The 19834-nt window shown below is 50.5% G+C and overlaps 2 protein-coding genes across 2 annotated transcripts in view; one reads left to right on the top strand and one right to left on the bottom strand.

Annotated features, from left to right (window-relative positions):
* The window catches only part of FOXN1 (forkhead box N1), a 24467-nt gene extending 17838 nt beyond the window's left edge, over window positions 1-6629 (top strand). Inside the window, exon 8 of the mRNA XM_074263696.1 lies at window positions 4317-6629. Coding sequence (XP_074119797.1) covers window positions 4317-4585 — 269 coding nt within the window. The 3' untranslated portion in view covers window positions 4586-6629. The remainder of the gene's footprint in view (window positions 1-4316) is intronic.
* A 970-nt stretch (window positions 6630-7599) lies between these two features.
* Window positions 7600-19399, bottom strand: UNC119 (unc-119 lipid binding chaperone). The gene is made up of 5 exons (XM_074263695.1): window positions 19124-19399; window positions 13282-13395; window positions 12272-12374; window positions 11888-12060; window positions 7600-11503 (listed from the first exon to the last, which is right to left on the bottom strand). The coding sequence occupies exons 1-5, from the start codon at window positions 19308-19310 to the stop codon at window positions 11391-11393; spliced, it is 690 nt and encodes a 229-aa protein (XP_074119796.1). The 5' UTR covers window positions 19311-19399; the 3' UTR covers window positions 7600-11390.
* Window positions 19400-19834: the final 435 nt, after the last annotated feature.

Raw genomic sequence — 19834 nt, forward strand, 5'->3', positions numbered from 1 at the left:
TGGGAACTCCTGGGCCAGGAGAGGAGGAGTGGGGACCTCTGGGAATACAAATCACAGCCATGTAACCAACTTTTACAAGATACTTACTATACACAGGATGTGCTAGAATTGGAGGAGATATACAGACATATAAACTCTAGCTTAGTAGGGGGGACAGGGGACAGCCAGGGGGCACCATAGTGCACAGGCCTGGAGTAGGGAAAATTCATCTTCATGAGTTCAAATCTGGCCCCAGACACTTCTTAGCTGTGTGATCCTGGGCAAGTCATTTAACCCTTTTTGCCTCAGTTTCCTCCTCTGTAAAATAAGCATGTAAATCATGCACACAAATAATCAGTATTATGGTGGTCCCTAAAAGAAAACTTCCAAGACAATCACTAATCAAAAGATTATTTTACTTGCAATGCAAGTGAAATGTCCAGAGAGCCACATCCTTGAGGACAAATAAGCTCGTTTTTTTTCCACAGAACTTCTTTCTCATAGAAAAGCACAAAATCAAAGGACATATTTCATCCATTATGGTTTGCTACTATTGTGTCACAACAAGATACAGTTTTACTAACAGGATACAGAAGAGTGAGTGGAAATCAAACCATTCTAATTGTTAAGAAACATCACAAATACATGGGAGTAAAAATAGTCTCATCACTGAGAAACTTTTTGATTCATCAGATATATTGTTGTTCAGTCATGTGTCTCTTTGTGACGTCCATTGGGGTTTTCTTGGCAAAGATACTGAAATGATTTGCCATTTTCTTCTCCGGCTTATTTTACATATGAAGAAACTGAGGCAAACAGAGTTAAATGACTTTTGCAGGGTCACACCGTTAATGTCTTTGGGGGTAATTGGGGTTAAAAGACTTGCCCAGTTAGTAAGTGCCTGAGGCTGGATTTGACTTCAGGGTCAGTGCTCTATCTACTGCTTTGCCTATCTCTGTCTCCTGAGTCCAGGTTTGAATTCACATCCTCCTGACTTCAGGCCTGGCCACTCTATCCATAGTGTCATCCAGCTGTCCTTCATAAGTTATACATTATGGTCCTTATATATCTATATCCACACACATGTACATAAAAATATATCAGTTTCTTTCCATATATATATATGGAAGAGAGCCACATCCTTGAGGACAAATAAGCTCAAGTTTTTTTTCCACAGAACTTCTTTCTCATAGAAAAGCACAAAATCAAAGGACATATTTCATCCATTATGGTTTGCTACTATTGTGTCACAACAAGATACAGTTTTACTAACAGGATACAGAAGAGTGAGTGGAAATCAAACCATTCTAATTGTTAAGAAACATCACAAATACATGGGAGTAAAAATAGTCTCATTTATATATATATGATCCAGATAATCAAAGCAGAATTAGTTGATATACATTATAAGCAATTAATTATAATAGTTAAAAATCAAAACAGATACAGCATCCAGGAAATTATCCCCCAGATAATCATTGTTGTCTATTTTGCTTTCCCAGCAATCCTGTGGTGCTTTAATAGCCAGATGGTATCACCCAGGTTCACTGAAAGTCAAACTTTCAATGTAAAAGAGAACATGATAGGAGACTTTCCAAGAAAGTACCATGTGAGGTTCCAATGAGCAAAGATCGATCACTTTTGCTGGAAATCTAAGAGATTTCCCTGGAGGAGGGTCATCTGAACTGACTCTTGAAGGATTAGCACAAACTGAACAGGAGTTCACAGGGCAGAGGGATCTGTGGTGCACATCCACAGATCTGACAATGTATAGGATATCCTATACCCATGATTCCTCACTTTGGGGGGGGGGGAAGGAAGGGATGGCTACAATTTTTAAAAGATTTCTTACTGTGTTTCAGAAATCACCTCCATCAATTCTTTCAGTATGTGGGAGACAATTTGCCTAGAGCTGGTGACCAAAATCAATTGGGGGATGCTAAAAAACATCTCTTCATTTATTTTGGTTTTTAAAAGTCCTATGAATCATTTTTGTTCCATCTTTCTCAGTCTGCTGAGCCTTCTCTTTGGTAGAAAAAAAATGGGAGTTATGGTTTTTTCCATGAACTTTTATCATCATCATCAGGAATATTGAAACAGAATATAGTGGATCAAGGCATTGGACTCAGTATCAGAAACAACCAGAGTCAAATCCCAACTTAGACTTTTAATAGCTGTGTGACCTTCAGCAAGTGACTTAACTCTTCTGGGCCTCCATGTCCTTATTTGAAAAATTAGAGGGTTAGGTTCAATGGCGTCTAAGGTTCCTTCCAGCCCCAAATCTATAATCCTGTTTTTCCACTAGTCGATCCACAGGCATTTATTAAATGCCTATTATGTGCTGATCTTTGTGCTAAAGATGCAGGTCCAATTATAGGTTTAAAAGCCACATTCTGAGAAGGGGTCTGTCTATAGGTTTCACTGGGTTGCCATAAGATAAAAAAAGGTTTAGAATCCCTCCTCTGAATGTATGGCTTGGAGCAGTGATCAGTAAAAGAAAAAAGGGAATGTGGTCAGGATGTGGTCACTCAGGGCTGATGAGGGAGACAATCCCTGCCTTTAAGAATCCCTCTGTCTAGGAGGCCCAGTTCTTGCCATCCATCAGTCAGTCAACAAGCATTTATCATGTAAGGCACTATCCAAAGTGTTGGGGATACACAGAACAACCAAAAATGGTCCCTGCTCTTAAGGAAGTGATAGCCACAGATAAGGGGCAACAAGCAAATCCCTATGTAGGAACAAAATATCCACAGGGTGAGAGGGAGATAACCCCACAGGGAAGGCAGCAGCAGTGCTCAGGAGCCCCAAAGGCTTCTGGTGGAAGATGTGTCCTGCAGCTTCAGAAAGCCTCCCTCTCAAAAGAACACAGTCCCTGCTCTCAGGAAACTCCCTGTATGATGAGGTTTTCTCCCAATCCTCAGGTAGTCTAAGAGGGAATCAAGATTCCAGAACTCTTAGAAAATGAATTTGTAATCGAAGGGCTCTGGGTTCACTTCCCAGCTTTGCCTCTTATCGCCTCAGTTTTCCCCACCTCCTTTCCCAGGCTTTGGGCTTTTTTTAATATGTAAAATGGAATTCCCTTCCTGCTACAACACTTGATGATCCTATGATCTCCCCATTATAAGAATTAATAGTAATGGACAGACTTAGCCTTAGCTTCCCAAATAAGGAAGTTCCAGAACAAATAGGCAGGATTCTCCCAGAAGCTCCCAGGCAGGATGCAAAGGATAGAATAAGGAACAATAGCTGAACAGAGTTTTCTTTGCAGTGTAAATTATCTCACCCCCAGTAAGTTCTGTCCTCTTGGGGAGTTAATTCCCACCCTGATTAAATTCACAAGACATTTCAACAGATCTCCCTAGAACTCCGGGGGGTCTTGGGAGAATGTCAAAAACTGGCTTAGGAGCTAAGGCATAAACGAGGTAGGATTTGTCAGCCATTCTGATGACTTTGCAAAGAGAGACAGCTTGGCTTAGACCAGGAGGTCAAACCCAAGTAGAAAAGAAGGCCGCTGAACCACATAATAAGGTTGTAACTTAGAAAACCACATATCATCATCTCTGTTTTGTTGTATTTTTATTTTGATAAAATTGCATTTGAATCTGATTCTTGAAGTACTCAGGAGTCTGAATGCAGCCGAGAGGTGCTTGATATCTCTGATGTAATGAAGGGAAGGCTGGAGTCAGAAGAATATCTGGGACTGAATTCTCTTCTGATCCATAGTGTGCGGCCTTGGCCATAATTTTGTTGAGGCATTTTCATACATTGGAGAAAGGGCCTTTTGTGGCTCCAGGAAGACTTGTATCTGAGTCTTGCTTCTGGGTGACCCTGATCAAGTCACTGTAATTCTCTAACATTTTAAGTGATAGTCCAGTTAGTAATTTGCATTATTGGAGGGAGATTTCCCACCTGGAGTTCCCGAATCCTGGAAATCACAGCTCTAAATCCTTCCTCCAAAAAAAGCACGTATAAAAGAGGTGACCCACAAGAAAATCCAAACCAACTGGAGAGAAATGCCTTGAGAGCCTTAGCTAACATTTCTATGGGGCTCTCTACCCTGTGTCAAGCACTGTACACACAGGCTTACATTTGATACTCATGATCGTTCTCTGAAGCCCATTTTCCAGATGAGCAAGTGGCACATAGCTATTGAAGTTTGGAGTCAGAGAGTCTATTTGGACATAAGGGCACTGGGGAGGGGAGCATGTAAAGGCAAGAGCCTAATGAGATTTCTTTCTCCTCATTTTTGGGCTTGATTTCATGGGCATTGGGCACCCAGAATGAGAAATTTCCATTAACCTGCTCTGCAATTTATAGCTTCATTGTTTCCGTCCTAGGAAACCTCTGGGAGGAACTGAAGGATGACAGCCTGGCCCTAGACCCGCTGGTGCTGGTCACATCATCCCCAATGCCATCACACTGTTTGCCATCCCATTGCCTGGCAGGCTCTGGAGGCAGTGGCAGCGAGCTAGGCCTGCAGGGCAGTAACGGCCCCAGCGGACTCAGCGACCTGCATCTTACTACTTTCTACTCGGCCTTAATGGACCTGGACCCGGTGGCCCCGGCCTACCTGAACTCCAGCTCCAAGCCCATGGGACTAGTGTGAGCCATGGGATGGCTGCGGCACGCTCCAGGGGCTGAGTCTCTGTCTGGGGAGAACCTACAACCAACTCACCGGATCCATCACCTTTCCCCTATGAAGGAAGGACTCCCCTCAAAAAAAAAAAAAAAAAAAAAAAAAAAAAAAAAAAGGGAAAAATCCCTTAAAAAAAAAAAAAAAAAAAGCAATGTGACTTTGCCAAGTTGTTTCTCAGGCAAAAGGCCTGGGGAAGTGCCTTTGCTCTGGTCCTGCTCTGCCACCACTGTCTCTACCCCTCCAATGGGTCTGCAGCCTCTGACTTAGGCTCTTGAGAACACCTTTCAGGGCCCCCAGAATTCTCTTAAGATTCTCGAGGGCAAATTAGTCTGCAGGGAGGGGATGGGGGGGTATCTTCACTGAGTCCCCTGCACAATAGCATAGGTCTGCTCAAAAGCACATACACAACTCTCCTACACGTGTGAACGTGCATGCACACATCTGTGCGTATGTACATGGGAATGCACACATGCGTGTGTGTCCCAACACTGAAGGGATCCACAATCTCAATCTTGCAGGTCCTCTGGCCACCCGTGAAGATTTCATAAAAACACGCCTCCTTGTGTCGCCAATACATGAGCCGTGTGCGTGTCTGATTGTGTCTGACATATACACGTGCACCCATCATACACATGCCTTGTAGACATCACTTACACCTCCTATGGGACACTTGTGCCCTGAGATAATGTTTTCTGTGTATGTACGTACACACATATGACTACTTCGACCTGCAATTTCATCATTTTAGCTACTTTAGCGGTCCACCAGGGTGGGTTAAGAAAGCCCTTTGTCATTCTTCTTCAAAAAGAAGAGGCGTTTGACACACGTAAATCATGTGTGGTGCAGTGTGTTGTACACACATGCTTCGTGTTGTGTTGGATGGTGTATAATTGTGTATATATATTCCATAGAAAGGTATACATCAATAAATAGTAGGTGCCTACTATGTGCCAGACATTGTACCCAGTTCTGATAGCCACGATATTCACAGGGCATGTGCATAATACACACACATACACGTGTGTCTATCTGTATATATTGGCAGGCTTTGACTTAGTATGTGAGTCACATGTACACATACATGTCTATAACATGTGTGTATGTTATGGAAGGGAGAGAGATGGGCAGAGAGGAGGGAGGGAAGAAGAGAGGAGATAGAAAGATCAGATGCTAAGGCAAAGCTACCAATAGGAATCTGCCTTTGATCCCCATGTTCAGTGACATGGGCTTCCCCGTACCCCTACATGACCCACTCCCCCCCATCCCTTCTCTCCTGGCAATGTTCTATATTTATTCCCCAGGTTTCCTCCCAACAGAATAGGGAAGAAGCAGGAGTGCCAGGAGGAGCCCCTCCCTTTTTGCACAGTTCTGGATAGGAGAAGACCCTTCCAAATCATCACAGCCATTGTCTGCTTTGGCAAAAAAAAGAAAAAAAAAGAACCCCAAGCCAGATTCCTGGGGGAGGGAATTAAAAAGCAGGCAAGCTCAGAAACATGGACACCACGGGAAACTTGAAAATATCTTGATTTGGAGATTCACGGAGGAGGAAACCAAAGTCTTCCGGGTCTCTTTTCTTCTCTTTAAAGGAAGCTACATAGCTTAGAAATTCCTAATTTCCTTCTGGGCCAACTTCTGGGGCCCCTCTGATCTTAATTACTGCCAAGAGGGAGCCCCTTGCCTCCAATTCAAAGTTGCCACATTGGCCCAGGGTTCCAGAGTGCTGCAGAGCCAGATCGGCCCAGAAAGGGGAACTGGAGGAGCTCCAGTTTGGTCCGACACCTGGATCCCCGCCCACCTGGATCCCACAGGACCAAGTCTTCAGAGACCTTTGTCCTCAGCCGCAAGCACTCTGCTGCGGAGGCCGCTTGGTCACCCACACCAGGGACACCTGGGGCTGGGTGCGGGGCCACAGGGAGCCAGCCAGGGCTCAGCTTCCGGCTCCAGCTAGCTGAAGGGTGCCGGAGCTGCCCTGCCTCAAGATCCCCTCGTTCCCTGCCAGCCTGTAACATGTACTGTAGAAATAAAGTAAACTTCTGTCTTCCGGCTCTGTTCCCTTCATTTCCGGTTCCTCTTCCCTGGGCCAGGGTCCGGCTGACAGAGGAAGCTTCTTAACCCTATTTGGGGTTCTTTTGGCAAAGGTACAGGGCGGCCATTTCCTTCTCCAGCTCATTTTACAGATGAGGAAACTGAGGCAGGCAGGGTGAAGTGACCTGCCCAGGATCACACAATTGTGCCTGATGGTGCACATATATAAATGCATAATTGTGCACACAAATGTGCACTGTTTCTGTATGAATATGCATAGAAACACATATGTACATGTATGCAAACACGCAAAAAAAGTTTCCCTGAGACTGGAAAACTTATGAAAAACTGAAGTCCTAAGATGTTCCCTCCTGCATCATTCTTCCATATAACCCCGGTGCTGATTTGCGTGCCTGTGCTGCCCCCTTCTGGCCACTCTCTCCCACACAATGAGCTCCCTAGGAGAAATGTGGGCTGCCATTTGATCAGTGATTGATAAAGTGATCATAATGGCGCCTTTCCCAGACCTGCTTCAAAAAGGTCTTTTTCTAGGATCAGAATGTTCCAGGAACCTCCTTCATCCAACAGCCACTCCTCCCCCAGCTCCCCAGTCCTCCAAATTCGTGTCTCCCTCTGGGGACGATCTCCAGCTGGGAAGGATGGAGATGGGGCTGCTGGCTCCTGGAGAACTCTCCTTGCCTTTCTTTGCACCTTCAGCACTTAGCCCATGGCACATGAGAACCCGATAAATACTCGTCGATTAAGTGACTAAGCCTGAGCCAGGGCAGAAGCCCTGGGATTCCTGGGATTTGGAACCCTGCCCTGCAGCGGGGAAATCATCTCCCTCCATGGGAGCCTAGATCCCTAAGGAAGGCCCGAAGTATCTGAAACCAGAACCGCAACCCTGACAAGACACCAGGCGGACCCGTCGCAGAACAGAGCGCACATGGCAAGTTCGGTACCTGAGAAACAGAAAGGAAATTTAATGGATCTGGAAGTTAAAAGGTCTCGATTTCAGAAATTGGAAGATGATCGAATTCTGATTATGGGAAAACAACAGTCCAAATTCATGAAGCTTCAGCTGGAACTCGAGCGAGCAGCTTGGGGACCGAAGTGCCGCTCCTGGGCAAGGGAAGGGTCTGTTCCCAACACACGGCGGGGGGTTGGAATGGTGCCCCCAGAGATGGAACACAGAACAAGGAGTCCCAAGAAGGGCTGGGACAACCAGGGAGAGGGCTGCCCCTTACCCAGCCCCTCGTGTGACCTACTCAGGGTCCGATCCAAACGCTCCGACTGAGCTCTAGCCCAGCCCTGGCTGCCTGGACAACAGACTATGTCAGACCTGGGAGGGCCCTTGGAAACTAGCCCACCCCTACTTTACAGAGGATGCTGAGAGTCAGAGGTAAAGTGACATACCCAATGTCACAGCTAATCCACAGCAGAGCCGGCGTAGGATCCCTACCACATCCCCAAGTTACTCTCTATCCCATCCCCGGAGACAGGTCCTCCAAACTAGAAACTAGACCCCCCACACTCCAGCACCCTCCTTCTGGTCCCATCCTGGACCCTGCCTTTACAGCAAATCTCCCCTTTAAGTAATAGACATAAAGTGCTTTGGAAACCTTAAATCATTATAAGAGTTTCCTCCTCTGAAAATATACCCACATACTCTGTGGAGATTGAACTGTCTTTTTGTATGTGCTTTTCTGTGTGTTTGCTGGGCTCCCCAGTGGAATGGAAGCCCCCAAAGGCAGGGGGACCAGATAGATCGCTTTTGCCTGGATGTCACAGTGTAGCTGCTTAATAAAGATTTGTCGGATTGAATTAGAAAATACAACCTCCCCTTCTTAAGTCTTGCACTATTCCAGGGGGGAGAGGAGGGTTCCTTACAGTCCCTGACTCTTCAAGATTTTTAGTCCCTGGGGCTCAGCTCAGAGTTCACCTCCTGATCCCAACACAAAGCCTGGACCCTCTGAGATAGTCATTTCCACTGGGTGCGCCACCACAGACACAGACACTACTGACCACCCACCACTTGTACTTGGGAAGGGGAACTAAGGTTTTGCTTTTGTGCTCAAAAAGATAATAGATCCAGAGCTGGAAGGGCCATCAAGTCCAACCTCATTTTACAGCTGAGGAAACTGAGACCCAAGAAGGTCACACAGGTAATAGCAAAGGTCGGGTTTGAACGCAATTTGACTCCAGAGACAGTCTATTAATTCTTACTATAGTGCCCTTGTCTGCCATGACCCAAAGGACAGATGAACACACTCCCTTCTCCCCATGCATTCACACACACACACACACACACACACACACACACACACACACACACACACACACACACACGTCTTTTCCCCAGTTCCCTGTAACAAGTTTGTTATTGTCTGATTCTCTCCTATAACCTTGGAAGTCAGCCCTACATTCAGGCTGATCCAGACACCTGTCATCTGTGCCAAGGAACTGCCCTGAATAGATGCCTCCTGTACCCTGAAGCTGCCCATTCTCCTGCCTCGACATTTCCACATGGGGAAATCCCTCCTGGTCTCTTCCCTCAACTTTCCTACTGCCCTTTCAGCCCGCTGCTGTTCTGGGGACAGCTACACGGCAGCAACCCATCTCCCTCCCTTGGTTCTGCTGGTTCTTAGAACCTCAGACCGCCAATCCCAGATACACGAGAGATTTCTTTTTCCATTACTGGGATCGTTTTCCCTTTCCTCCTGCTCTTTCCAGGTCTCCTGGGTTCAGAATTAATTCTTCAGATGGCCTTGCTCGCCACTGCTCGCCTTGCTGATACAAGAGGCAGAAGAGATGGACAAATGCCCCCATTGCCCAGAATATCTCTTCCTGGGTCATCTGAAATACCCCTCTTCTCTCTGCATCCATGAGTCTCAAAGAGATGCCCCAGGGAAGTCAAGAATCTCTTCGTTCCTTCATTGGATTTTTTTCCCTAGGACGTATCCTGATTCCCATTTCCTCCGACTTGATCCTGTCCAAATATCCCCCCTCGGTAGCCATCCCTGACCTCCTTCTGTAATCCCCATTTGAAAGCAAGCTCTAGGAGGGCAGAGATTACCAACCTGCCTGCACGTGTACCCCCAGCACTTTGCACAGTTCTTGGCACTTAGTGCTTAATAATTCACAGACAAGAACAAAGGGAGTCTGGGAAGAGAGTTAAGAAGGGAAAGACAAGACAAGTGAGGCTCTTCAGCCAGTCCTGCCAGGAGAGAATCCCAGAGCGGGCAAAAGGGCTAACGAGAATGATCCTGTTCTCTTGTGATGGTGGAAAGTGATGGGGAAAACACATGAAGGAAGGAGAGTCTGAGCAGTGGACAGCTGCAATGAGTACATTTTGGTCCCCCGTCTAATGTGAACTACTTCCTCTCTCCTGGTCTGTTCCTTAGATGTAAAATAAAGGGGGACTGCCTCTAAGAGTCATCCCTCTTCTCTAGGCCTCATGTGTGGCAGCAGGTCTGGTCAGCTCAAAACTGGGGCAGTCTACACCTTCACGAGGAGCCTACCTCATCCTGCTGTGCTCTATGTGCTTTGCTTCCAGCCTAACCCTTCCTAACAGCTGGTGCAGAAGATGGCTGAGCTTCTTACTTTGTAAAGTGAGAATACCGGACTCATGGGTCGCTGAGCTCTGGAACAAGACTCCTGGGATCCCAGATCTCAGCAGCAGCTAGAAAGAGGGGAAGGAGTCCTCATTTTCTGTGTTTGGGAGGAAAAATCTCAAAATCCCAGGGAGTCACTGAGCTGTGGCAGTTTAATATCCAAGAGGTGTCCACCCTGACACTGTCCCCAGACAAGAATGACCTCTGCCACTCCTAATTTCTGCCCACCTTGTACTTTGCTACATTGACCATCCAAGAGGAAACAGCCCCAGGCTTTGGACCCAAAGACCTAACTCTATTTCCCTTCTGAGATAAGTTTCTCCCATCAAGGCCAGGCTCTGTTCCCCTCTTAGATGGGACACTTTCCAAAGTGGGGCCTCCAGGGGTGAAACACCAGCTCGGAAGGCCCAGAAACGGCAGAGAAGGGAAACATGGCTCCTGTTGGGTCAGGATGAGGAAGCATGGGGATGCTTCTGGGGATGGCGGGGCTGAGGTGGGCAGAGTGAGGCCGCCCAGGGAGCGGCTCAGCCCGGAGGTGTCACCCCCAGAGCAGCCAGACAATGAGAGAGACTTGAGTTTTAACACAAATAAGGTCTGGTCCCTTCCCTGGGAAGACACTGGGCAGGAAGAACAAGAAAAGTACAAAGAGAATCATTAATGGAGGGGGGCTGACTGCTACTGTTTCCAACTCTCCCCCTACCAGGATGGAATGGAAGTGGAATCCCTATCCCCCATTGCGCTACCCTATGTTGAGAGGACTCTGCCAAACTTCTCCAGTGCCTGGGCCCCCCCAATCCCCTAAATCCCGGCCCACTGGCCTCCTCTCAGCCTCCCTTCTCCCCAGGGCCTCCCTGGGAAAGGAGACATGTCTTCCCCAAACTGTCATATGAGACCCAGCACCCAGCAAGCATCTGGGAGGAGGCAGCAGGGGAGAGATGGAAGGGGCCCCATTTCTCACTCAAGGACCGGGGGGCCCCCAAGACTTTCAGCAGAGGGGATTTGTGACAAGGTAGGACCCACTCCCACTCTCCCTGGGCAGGAAGGGGCAAGCACACCATCTGCTCAATGGAGGGAAGGGCCGGGATCTGGGGAGGAAGGAGAGTTGGAGGCCAGAGGGGGCCTCAGTTTGGGGGAGGTCACGGCCCCCCGCTGTACGAATAATCCGCCTTGTTGTGCATCACCAGCTTGTTGTCTACAAAGTAAAAACTGTCCGACTGCGTCTCGTAGGGGTGCCGGATCATCTCATTGACTGCAAGAGACAAAAGCCGAGGGTTAGAGGTCATTCAGAGCATGGAAGGACCAAGACATCAGAGTGGATGTCCCTCCTTGGGCCAGAGACCTCTGAGGCGCAGTGGCCCCCTGGGACATGGACGCTGAGAAAGGCCCTCGCTCTGTAACCAGGGGCCTGGTTTGGAGGCAGGGGAGCCTCTTGGGCAAAAACCAAGACTACTTTTAAGAAGGGACCGAGTGAGAAACTCAGGGCATCGGAAAGCTGAGAGCCATGTCAATTTTACCACCGTCGGGGATCATTGACCTTTAAGCCTCAGCTTTTCACCCACCACCCCCTCAGCCCAATGTAGAAGCAGGGAGCACCGAGGGGAGCATGTCTGCCCACAGAAACACCCCAACGCACTTAGCTCCTCCGACAGTGGGGGAAACTCGTAGATGTGTTCGCAGGTGTTCTTGCTTCTGGGGATGCAGAAGCCAAACTCAAAGTCAAAGCTCTTGAGAAGTTGGTTCCGAAAGTAGTGCCTCTCGATCATCCGGAAATTATTGATGGGCTTGTCTCCCACTGTGAACTCCACACTGTGAAAGAGCAGGGAGATGGGGGGATAACATTTGGGGGCGGGCTCTTCTCCTGGCCAAGGGCCGTCTCCCCAGGACAGTCTTGGGGCTCCCAGCCTGGAGCCCCTTAAAGCATGAACAACATCCAGATGCCCTCAAAAGCAGCGGGGCACAGCTCAGGGGCCTCCCCAACCACAGCCCTCTCCCACACCCAGACAATCCGGCAACTCACGTGGCTCCAACCTGCCGCAGGCGGAGGAAGGCCGGGGTGAACTGGTAGCGGACAAAGCGGCCAGCATTGGGGTCCACATCTCGCCTGTCGCTGAGGTCCCTTTCTGTAAAGACAGAGCCCACCACCCCCGGTACCCTGGGATCAATGGCTAGTAAACCATCCCCCCCAGCACACAGCCCCCAACTTCCCTCATACCCCCTCACCCTTCCCTTCCCCACCCCGAGAAGACAGTGCTCCACTTTAGCTTTCAGTGTCGCACTGGCTGTGGAGGGCCTGGGCTGCCCCCGACCCCTGCTTCAGAACACTCACACACACTCACACTCACTAACACACACATTCTCACTCTCATACACATACATTCTCTCACCTTTGCCTCTCTTTCTCTCTGTTTCTGTCTCTGTCTTTTTCTCACACACACTCTCCTTACAACCTTCCTCCTGACTTCCTGTCCAGAGCACCACCCCCTCATTCCTCACAGGCCCATGGGAACGTCACTGTTCAAACAAGCACATGTGCCTCCTATCTGGCCGGCCTGTGCTAGGTTATAAAGGATTACATAGGATCTTAAAGTTTAGCCGAGGAAAGGCCGTCTCACAGATAAGGAGCCTGGGGCCCCAGAAAAGGTGACAGTGTTAGAAATATGAAGGCAGAACCCTCACTCAATGAGCTTTTCTATCAGAGGCAGGGGACTGGACAAGATGATTTCCCCGCCGTCTCTCCTGGCCTGTATCTGAACTCTTACGTCTCCGGGGGGTCAGTTCTGATGTAAGCACAACTGGGCACGCAGGGAGAGTTTAAGAATGGTTGTTGACTGAATATTGATCACAGTCAGTGAGGACTTGGGGAAAGAGCCGCCACAGCTGGCCCAGGAGCCAGGAGGCAGCTGTGAGACCTTGGGGAAGTGAATGTACTGCTCTGGGGCCCAGTTTCCTCTGGAAGAAGAATTCACAGCAGGTGAGTCTGTACCCCCACTGCTACCCGCCTTCCAATGCAGCCCTCTCATGCCTCACCAGAAGCAGGGGGCTTGCTGATCTCAAAAAGGACAGTGCCCGACTCCATGTCCCGAATCTTGAACCTGGTGAAATCAATCTTGTAGATGTTCTCCTCCGGAGAGCAGAGATAATCTGGGGAGGAAGAAGATGGCGGTGAGATCAGAGGGCTTGGTGGAAAGTTCCTTGTCTCTCTCTCTCTTTTTTTTTTTTCTTCCTGATTCAAGTGGGGTTAAGTGACTTGCCCAGGGTCACACAGCTAGGAAGTGTTAAGTGTCTGAGAAAGGCCCCCCCTCTGTAACCAGAGGGCCCTGATTGGAGATAGGGGAGCCTCTCGTGCAAAAACCAAGACTACTTGTGATCTGAACTAGGGTCCTCCTGACTTCAGGGCTGGTGCTCTATCCTCTGTGCCACCTAACTGCCACCAAATGTTCCTTGTCTCATGCAGAAATCATCTCCCTTTCTAGAGAGCAGGAAGCTACAATCATAAGCCATAACCCAAAGGAGGAGACCCACAGCATCCTCTCATTTTAGCAGAGGAGGGAACTGAGACCCAGAGAGGTCCCCGCTCTGCAGCCAGAAGGGCCTGAGACCACCTATTCCAACTCCCTCATTTTACAGAGGAGACACGCTTTATGTTCTAAGACCCTCTAACCACAAATTCCAACGTTCTATGTACAAAGCTCCCTTCCAGCATTGCAATTCTGTTTCAAAATTCCTAAAATTCTGGGTTCTAAGTGTGGGCAGAAAAGGCGTTCAGGCCATCCTCCGGGATCCCTGGGGTCTGAGGGAGGAGATACTCAGCCCCCTGCCCTTGGGGAGCTCCCAATCTTAGGAGAGAGAGAGAGTGGAGAAACGGGCCAGGGTTTATAGACATGTGCTTTATAGACGCCCACGATTTGCAGAGGAGTGCCGGTGACCTCCCTCTGGAGCTCTCTACAGCTGCTGAGTGCTGGAGGAGGAGGGAGGATGGAGGGGAGGTTAGAAGCAAAGGGAAGGGAATAGACACCGACTGATAAGCCGCCATATATGCCAGGCACTGTGTTAAATACTCGATAAATATCTCATTTGAAGGAAGAGGCTAAAATGGAGGGAGTGTTAGAGGAAGGAGAGGGCTCCCTCTGAGTGAAGGCCAGCAGATATCTGGGAGCTAAGTCATTGAGGGGACAAGATTTTGTGGGACCTACAAAAGGTCTGAAGCCCCCAGTCCCTCCTTTTAAAGCTAAGCCTTTATTTTAAATGTATGGATTATGTATACTCAGATAGCCACTTCTGGGTATGGTTTTCTGACATTAAAAATGCTTGCATTACATATATGGGCATACAGACTCACATATATATGTATATGTACACATGTATATATATCTAAATATGAATACCCTTACATACCTACAACATACATAAATAGACATGTGTATAGAGCAATACCCTATACTATGTGTAGAGAACATAAAATATCAGTAAGAGTGTTTATGTAAATACAAGTATTTTTGTTGCAGGAAAACCTTGCCAGAGGCATTTCTCTGTAAGTAAATAATCATACATATATGTTTTAAGACATATGGAAAAGAATAATTCTGTCCCCATAGTCCAGGCAGCTGCCCGTCCTGCCATCCTTGCCCCTTTTCTCCCTGCATCCCAACAGGAAGAGCTCACAGCCTCCCCCCATCTCTTTTGCACACACACACACACACACACACAGAGCACAAAATCTCTCCTGGCCCTGAGTCACCAGTCCCCGGTCGTCCCTTTATAAGAAGCTTAGCCATCCCTTGGGCCAACCTAAGCAGATTACCGGAAGCTATCAGCTGACTGGATGTAACTAGAACACAGCAATGTCGTGGGGGGCAGGGGAGCCTAGGACCCCTCCACCTTTCTCTCACCCGGCTCCAAATCCCTTCCCTGCTGGAGGAGCCAAGGGGTCTTCCAGAGTTAGAAAAATATTCCCCCTCCCAGCCTGGCCCTGTGCCCACAGGCAGGAAGGGACTCCTGGCTTCCGTGCAGATCAGCTCCTAAATCTTTGTGCTCAGATCTGGTCTGGATTTAATCTCCCTTGCTTCGATTCTAGGGTGACCAAGTTCTGGTCTGCCCCCCCTCCCCCAGGCCCAACCTCCCTGCGCAGGAGGAGGATACTTTAACCACCAAACTTCTCCAAAAGCCCCAAGCCTGCCTGGTCTCCGTCTGGGCTACCTCCAGATAAGGAAGGGAGAGGACATGGTGGGGCTGAGAGGTCCATGGGGACCCTCGAAGAAAAGAGCCCAAGTGTGAACGTCAGTGACAAACAGGAAGCTGGAGTCACTGGGGAGCTGCTTAGGCTGATAAGGAAGTACCTCCAGTGGAGAGGCAGCTCAGGACCACAGCTCTGCTCCGGAAGGGTGGAAAGAATTATTAGCCGGCCCTGAGAATAACCTCCCTCAGACAGGAGGCGGGCCTGATGCAGAAGCCACAATAACCAAGATTGAGCCTCCCTCGGCCTTGTCCCCAGCCTCAGAACTCTTAAAAAAGGAGGTTCTCATGGGAACTGGCAACCCCCACTTCCAGATCCTCTCAGCCCCAGCCCCATCCTGGCTTTTCTAAAACGCTCTCCTTCCCAGGGATGGGACCTTGCAGGGAGTCCCCGATCCTCTGCCCCAGACTGGTCTCTCTCTGAAGAAGGGTTTGGGTTTTCCCAACCTGGTTGAGGCTGGCCCCTCTCCCAAAGAACAGCCAGGGCTGGGAGACTATGCTATCTTGCTGCAGGAGTTACTTCCCATTTCTGGCCCTCCTTCTCCTCAGTAAAACAAGGGGGTTGGGACCAAAAGCTTGGGTCTGAGCTTCTCTAGAATATCTCTCTCTAAGCTGGGTCCCATAAAAATTACAAAATCTTAGCCTTGGAAGGGACCTCGAAGACTTACTTCTTCTCCTCACTCCTCCTCCCCTAGGTCTGATCCCTTTTTAGGAGGAACATGCCATTCCCAAGAGACCCTCCAACGCTGTGGGCCCAGAAAGCCAGGAATTCGGCCCTCCTTCCAGCCTCCCTCTAATCTCTGCTCTCTGGGGAGAGAGAAGTCCAGTTGGTAACAATGGTGACAAAAGAATGGGGAAAAACCTAAGTGAGGGTGCTTTGAGAAGTTCAAAAATGGCAGAAGATTGGCGTATAGGGGAATAGGGTGCTTTTGGGGGAAGGATCACCATACTATCCACTAGTCCAGGGTTCTTAGGTCACAAATGCTTTCACCCCTCCCCCCAGCCAAGAGCTCCAGGACCAGGACAATCTTGGAACAGCTGCCATCAGCAGCCAAGCCCTAGGGGGGGAGGATCTCATGTATCTCTGGAAGATTGGAGGAAGGGGGAGGCCTGGAGGCAACAAGGGAGAAAGTTAAAGGACAGAGGCCACTTGTTGGCTGTTAGCTAGATGAGATTAGGGGGACTGGGGGTTAGGCATCCCAGAACTGAAGGGAGGAAAGTGATATGGGAGGAATAGATGGATGGGCTCACTGAAGAGAGAACAGGAGCAGGTCCCACTGGCTGCTTTGGATTGGGTTTGGGAGGGTTGGGTTTTTAGATAAGACTGAGGTGGGGATGGAGTCTGAGACTCAGAGAGAAGAGATGAATCTAAGATTAAGTAAGACTAAGACAAGAAAAGGGGCCTTCTAGAGAGAGAGAAAGGCTCTTTTGCTGCTCTTCCACTTAAAACTTGTGTGACTGGACGTCATTTCTGGGAACCACAAGGGCCTCATCTGTAAAATGTCGGGGTTGGAACAATCCATCCCCAATCTGTAGCCCCTTTGGCCACCATGGCACCTGGAACATGGGAGGCATTTAGTTCTGGTGGATGAATGAATGAACAAAAGGTGAGGCTTTGGAAGAGGGTAGTCAAGAAGGCCATAAATCAAAGTCAATTGGGAATGGAGGAAGAGCTCACTCCTTGGGATGATGAGGCTCACCAGATAAGGACAGGAAAGAGCAAGGGAAGGGAGAGGAGTGCAAGACAAGGGGACCTCTAAGTTCTGTAAATCCCCCCTCAAGGTGCCTTCTCCAGGGAAACCCCTTCTTAGAACCTGTATGCTGCCCACAGCAACTGAAGCTTCTCTCCAGTGACCACAGAGGTTCCTTTACATTTGACTGCAAGCTCCTTGAGGGCAAGGCCTGGCTTTTCTTTCTTTTCCCCTGTGCCTGGCACATGAAGGTGATTAATGAGGTATTCCTCAGTAGGTATTTATTACCTGTATATCTATATTACCTGTATTACCTATATAACTACTGACTGGGTGACCTTTCTCCCTGGCCCAGCACCATACACATATTTTCCTGTTTCTTCCCAATCTGGGTCAGAATGCTCAGTGTCCCAAGGGAAGGGCCCGGCCCAGGCAGGTCTTCCTCCTGTGTTAGGGCCAAAACCCCATGAGGATGGGGGAGGAAGAACTCCCCTCCAGAAAAAAAAAAGGCCTTGTTGCTTAGTGAAGGAAAGAGAAGAACCCTTGGGGAAGTTACTGCACCCTATCATGCACCCCGACATGAGCCAAGCAACATCACCTGTTGGAACCTACCCAACTTGCCCTCTAAGCCTGGACTAGGAAGTCGAGATGGGGTCTATGTGACAACATTCGAGTCCACAGCCCCAAAAGGGCCCAGGGCCAAAGCATTGCTCCTACCCATAGTGCTCACTTCCCTGCCACAATGACAGACATTACCTTGCCCCTCCACCCGGGATGATAAGGCAAGGTATGGGAGAACAGAGGCGTCCCAACCTTGAGCGTCACTTCCCTGTTCCCCTTCCCACAAGGCTCTCTCCCTTCCGACCTCATTTGGGCCCTCATTTTGACCCTTAGTGGAGACCGCATGGTGACACAGCCTCTACCACCCATTATGTAACTTAATGGGTGTGAGCTGGGAGCTCCCAGAGATGAAACTGCCTCTGTTTTGCTCATGGCCAGACTCCCTGTCTCATCCTTTTCCAGATTTCAGGATCTTGGGGAGGAGGATCTGAAGTCCCAACATCATCCCTTCAGGGGCATCCTAGCCCCGGGACCCAGAATTCGTTTTTGGCCAACTCAACAGATGTTGGGGGCAGCGAGCAGGGGCTGTACGTGTACCCCAGCTTTGAATCTCCAAAGACAGCATCAGTCAGGGGGAGGCCCCCCAAATGCCTGTCTGGGGACTAGGAACTGACGGGGATGCTAGAGCACAGGCAGTCCCTCTCCCCCACAAAAAGGCTCCGGGAGATGTTCTCTCAGCTGGGGGCACGGGGCCAGTGGCTTAGACAGAGATTAGTGTTCAGGGTCACGTCATTGACCTCAATCCATAACAAGCAGATCAGAGGCTGCTCCTGGGGGGGGAGGGGGGTGGTCCTGGAGGGTCGCCCAGCCCAGCAGCTGGCCGCCTCTGGCCGAGCTCCTGGCAAGAACTGGTCCTAAAGCCCCCCAGCCCCACCCCAAAGTGCCTCCCTCCACACCGGCGCTAACGCCCAGAAATGGGGAGAGTCCATTGAGCAGGACCGGGCTCTCCTTGAAAGTCCAGGTCTGACCCTTGCCGGAGAACCCGCTAATCCAGCCCCTCACACCGAGGGCACGAGGGGGGGCTCATCCTCACTGCCGTGCCCGGTTGGTTTAAGTGAAAATGGGGGTGGGAGCAACCCGGGGGCTCCTGGTGATTTAAGAGCTCTTTTCCTAGCATTCAGAAGGGGGAGAGGGGAGGGGGAGGACGGGGTCTCCAAGTGGAGAAGATGGGTGGGGCGCAGGGTGGGGAGCGGGTGAGGGGCGAGGCTCCGGCGTGGAGATGCCGGGGCTAGGGGAGGGGCGCGCAGCAGTCTCCCTGGGGCCGCATCCCCCCTCCCCGGCCTCGGCCCCGATCCCACTCCCCGAAGCCCCCCACCCTCCCTCACCGCACGTGATGCGCTGCAGCCCCAACACATCCTCGGGCCCGATCAGCGCCTTCCGCCGCAGCGCCAGGGGCTCCGGCTCCGATTCCGAGTCGTCGTCCTTGCAGCCCGCGGCCCCCGGCCCGGGGTCCGAGCCGGCCGCGGCTCCGGGCCCGCCGCCGCCGCCGCCGCTGCCCTTCTTCACCTTCATGGCCCTGCTGCCGGCCCCCAGCTGCCCCTGGCAGCGCCGCGGCCGTCCGGCGCCCGCACGGCGGGGAAGGGGAGGCAGCGCGAGCAGCCCGGCTCTGGCCGGCCCAGCCCGGCCTTTCTACTTCCCCACCCCACCCCACCCTCCCCCCCGCGGCTCCGGGCCGCCCCCTGCGCCTGGCCCCGCCCCCACCCAGGTACCTGCTCTCCGCTCCGCCCCCAGGCCCGCCTCGCTGCGCGCCCCCGGCCCTACATCCCCGGCCGTGCTCCCCGCGCTCGTACCTCTCCCCACCCCAGACCTCTCCCCGAATCCCCCTCCCCCGCTTCACCCCGGACGCGCAGGGAACACCCTCTCCCCAGTGCCGGCCTCTGGGGGAGGGGAAAAGGCCGCTCCGTTTGGGAGAGCAGATGGCTCAAAATAAGGCTCGGAGCAGGCAGGGGGGCCCGGGCGTGCGGGGGAGGAGGCCGGGCCATCCTGGGCAGGGTCCCTCGGGAGCGGGGAACAAAGAGAGTCGGGAAATCCTGTGC

The sequence above is a fragment of the Sminthopsis crassicaudata genome, chromosome 4 (assembly GCF_048593235.1).
Source record: "Sminthopsis crassicaudata isolate SCR6 chromosome 4, ASM4859323v1, whole genome shotgun sequence".
NCBI classification, from domain to species: domain Eukaryota; kingdom Metazoa; phylum Chordata; class Mammalia; order Dasyuromorphia; family Dasyuridae; genus Sminthopsis; species Sminthopsis crassicaudata.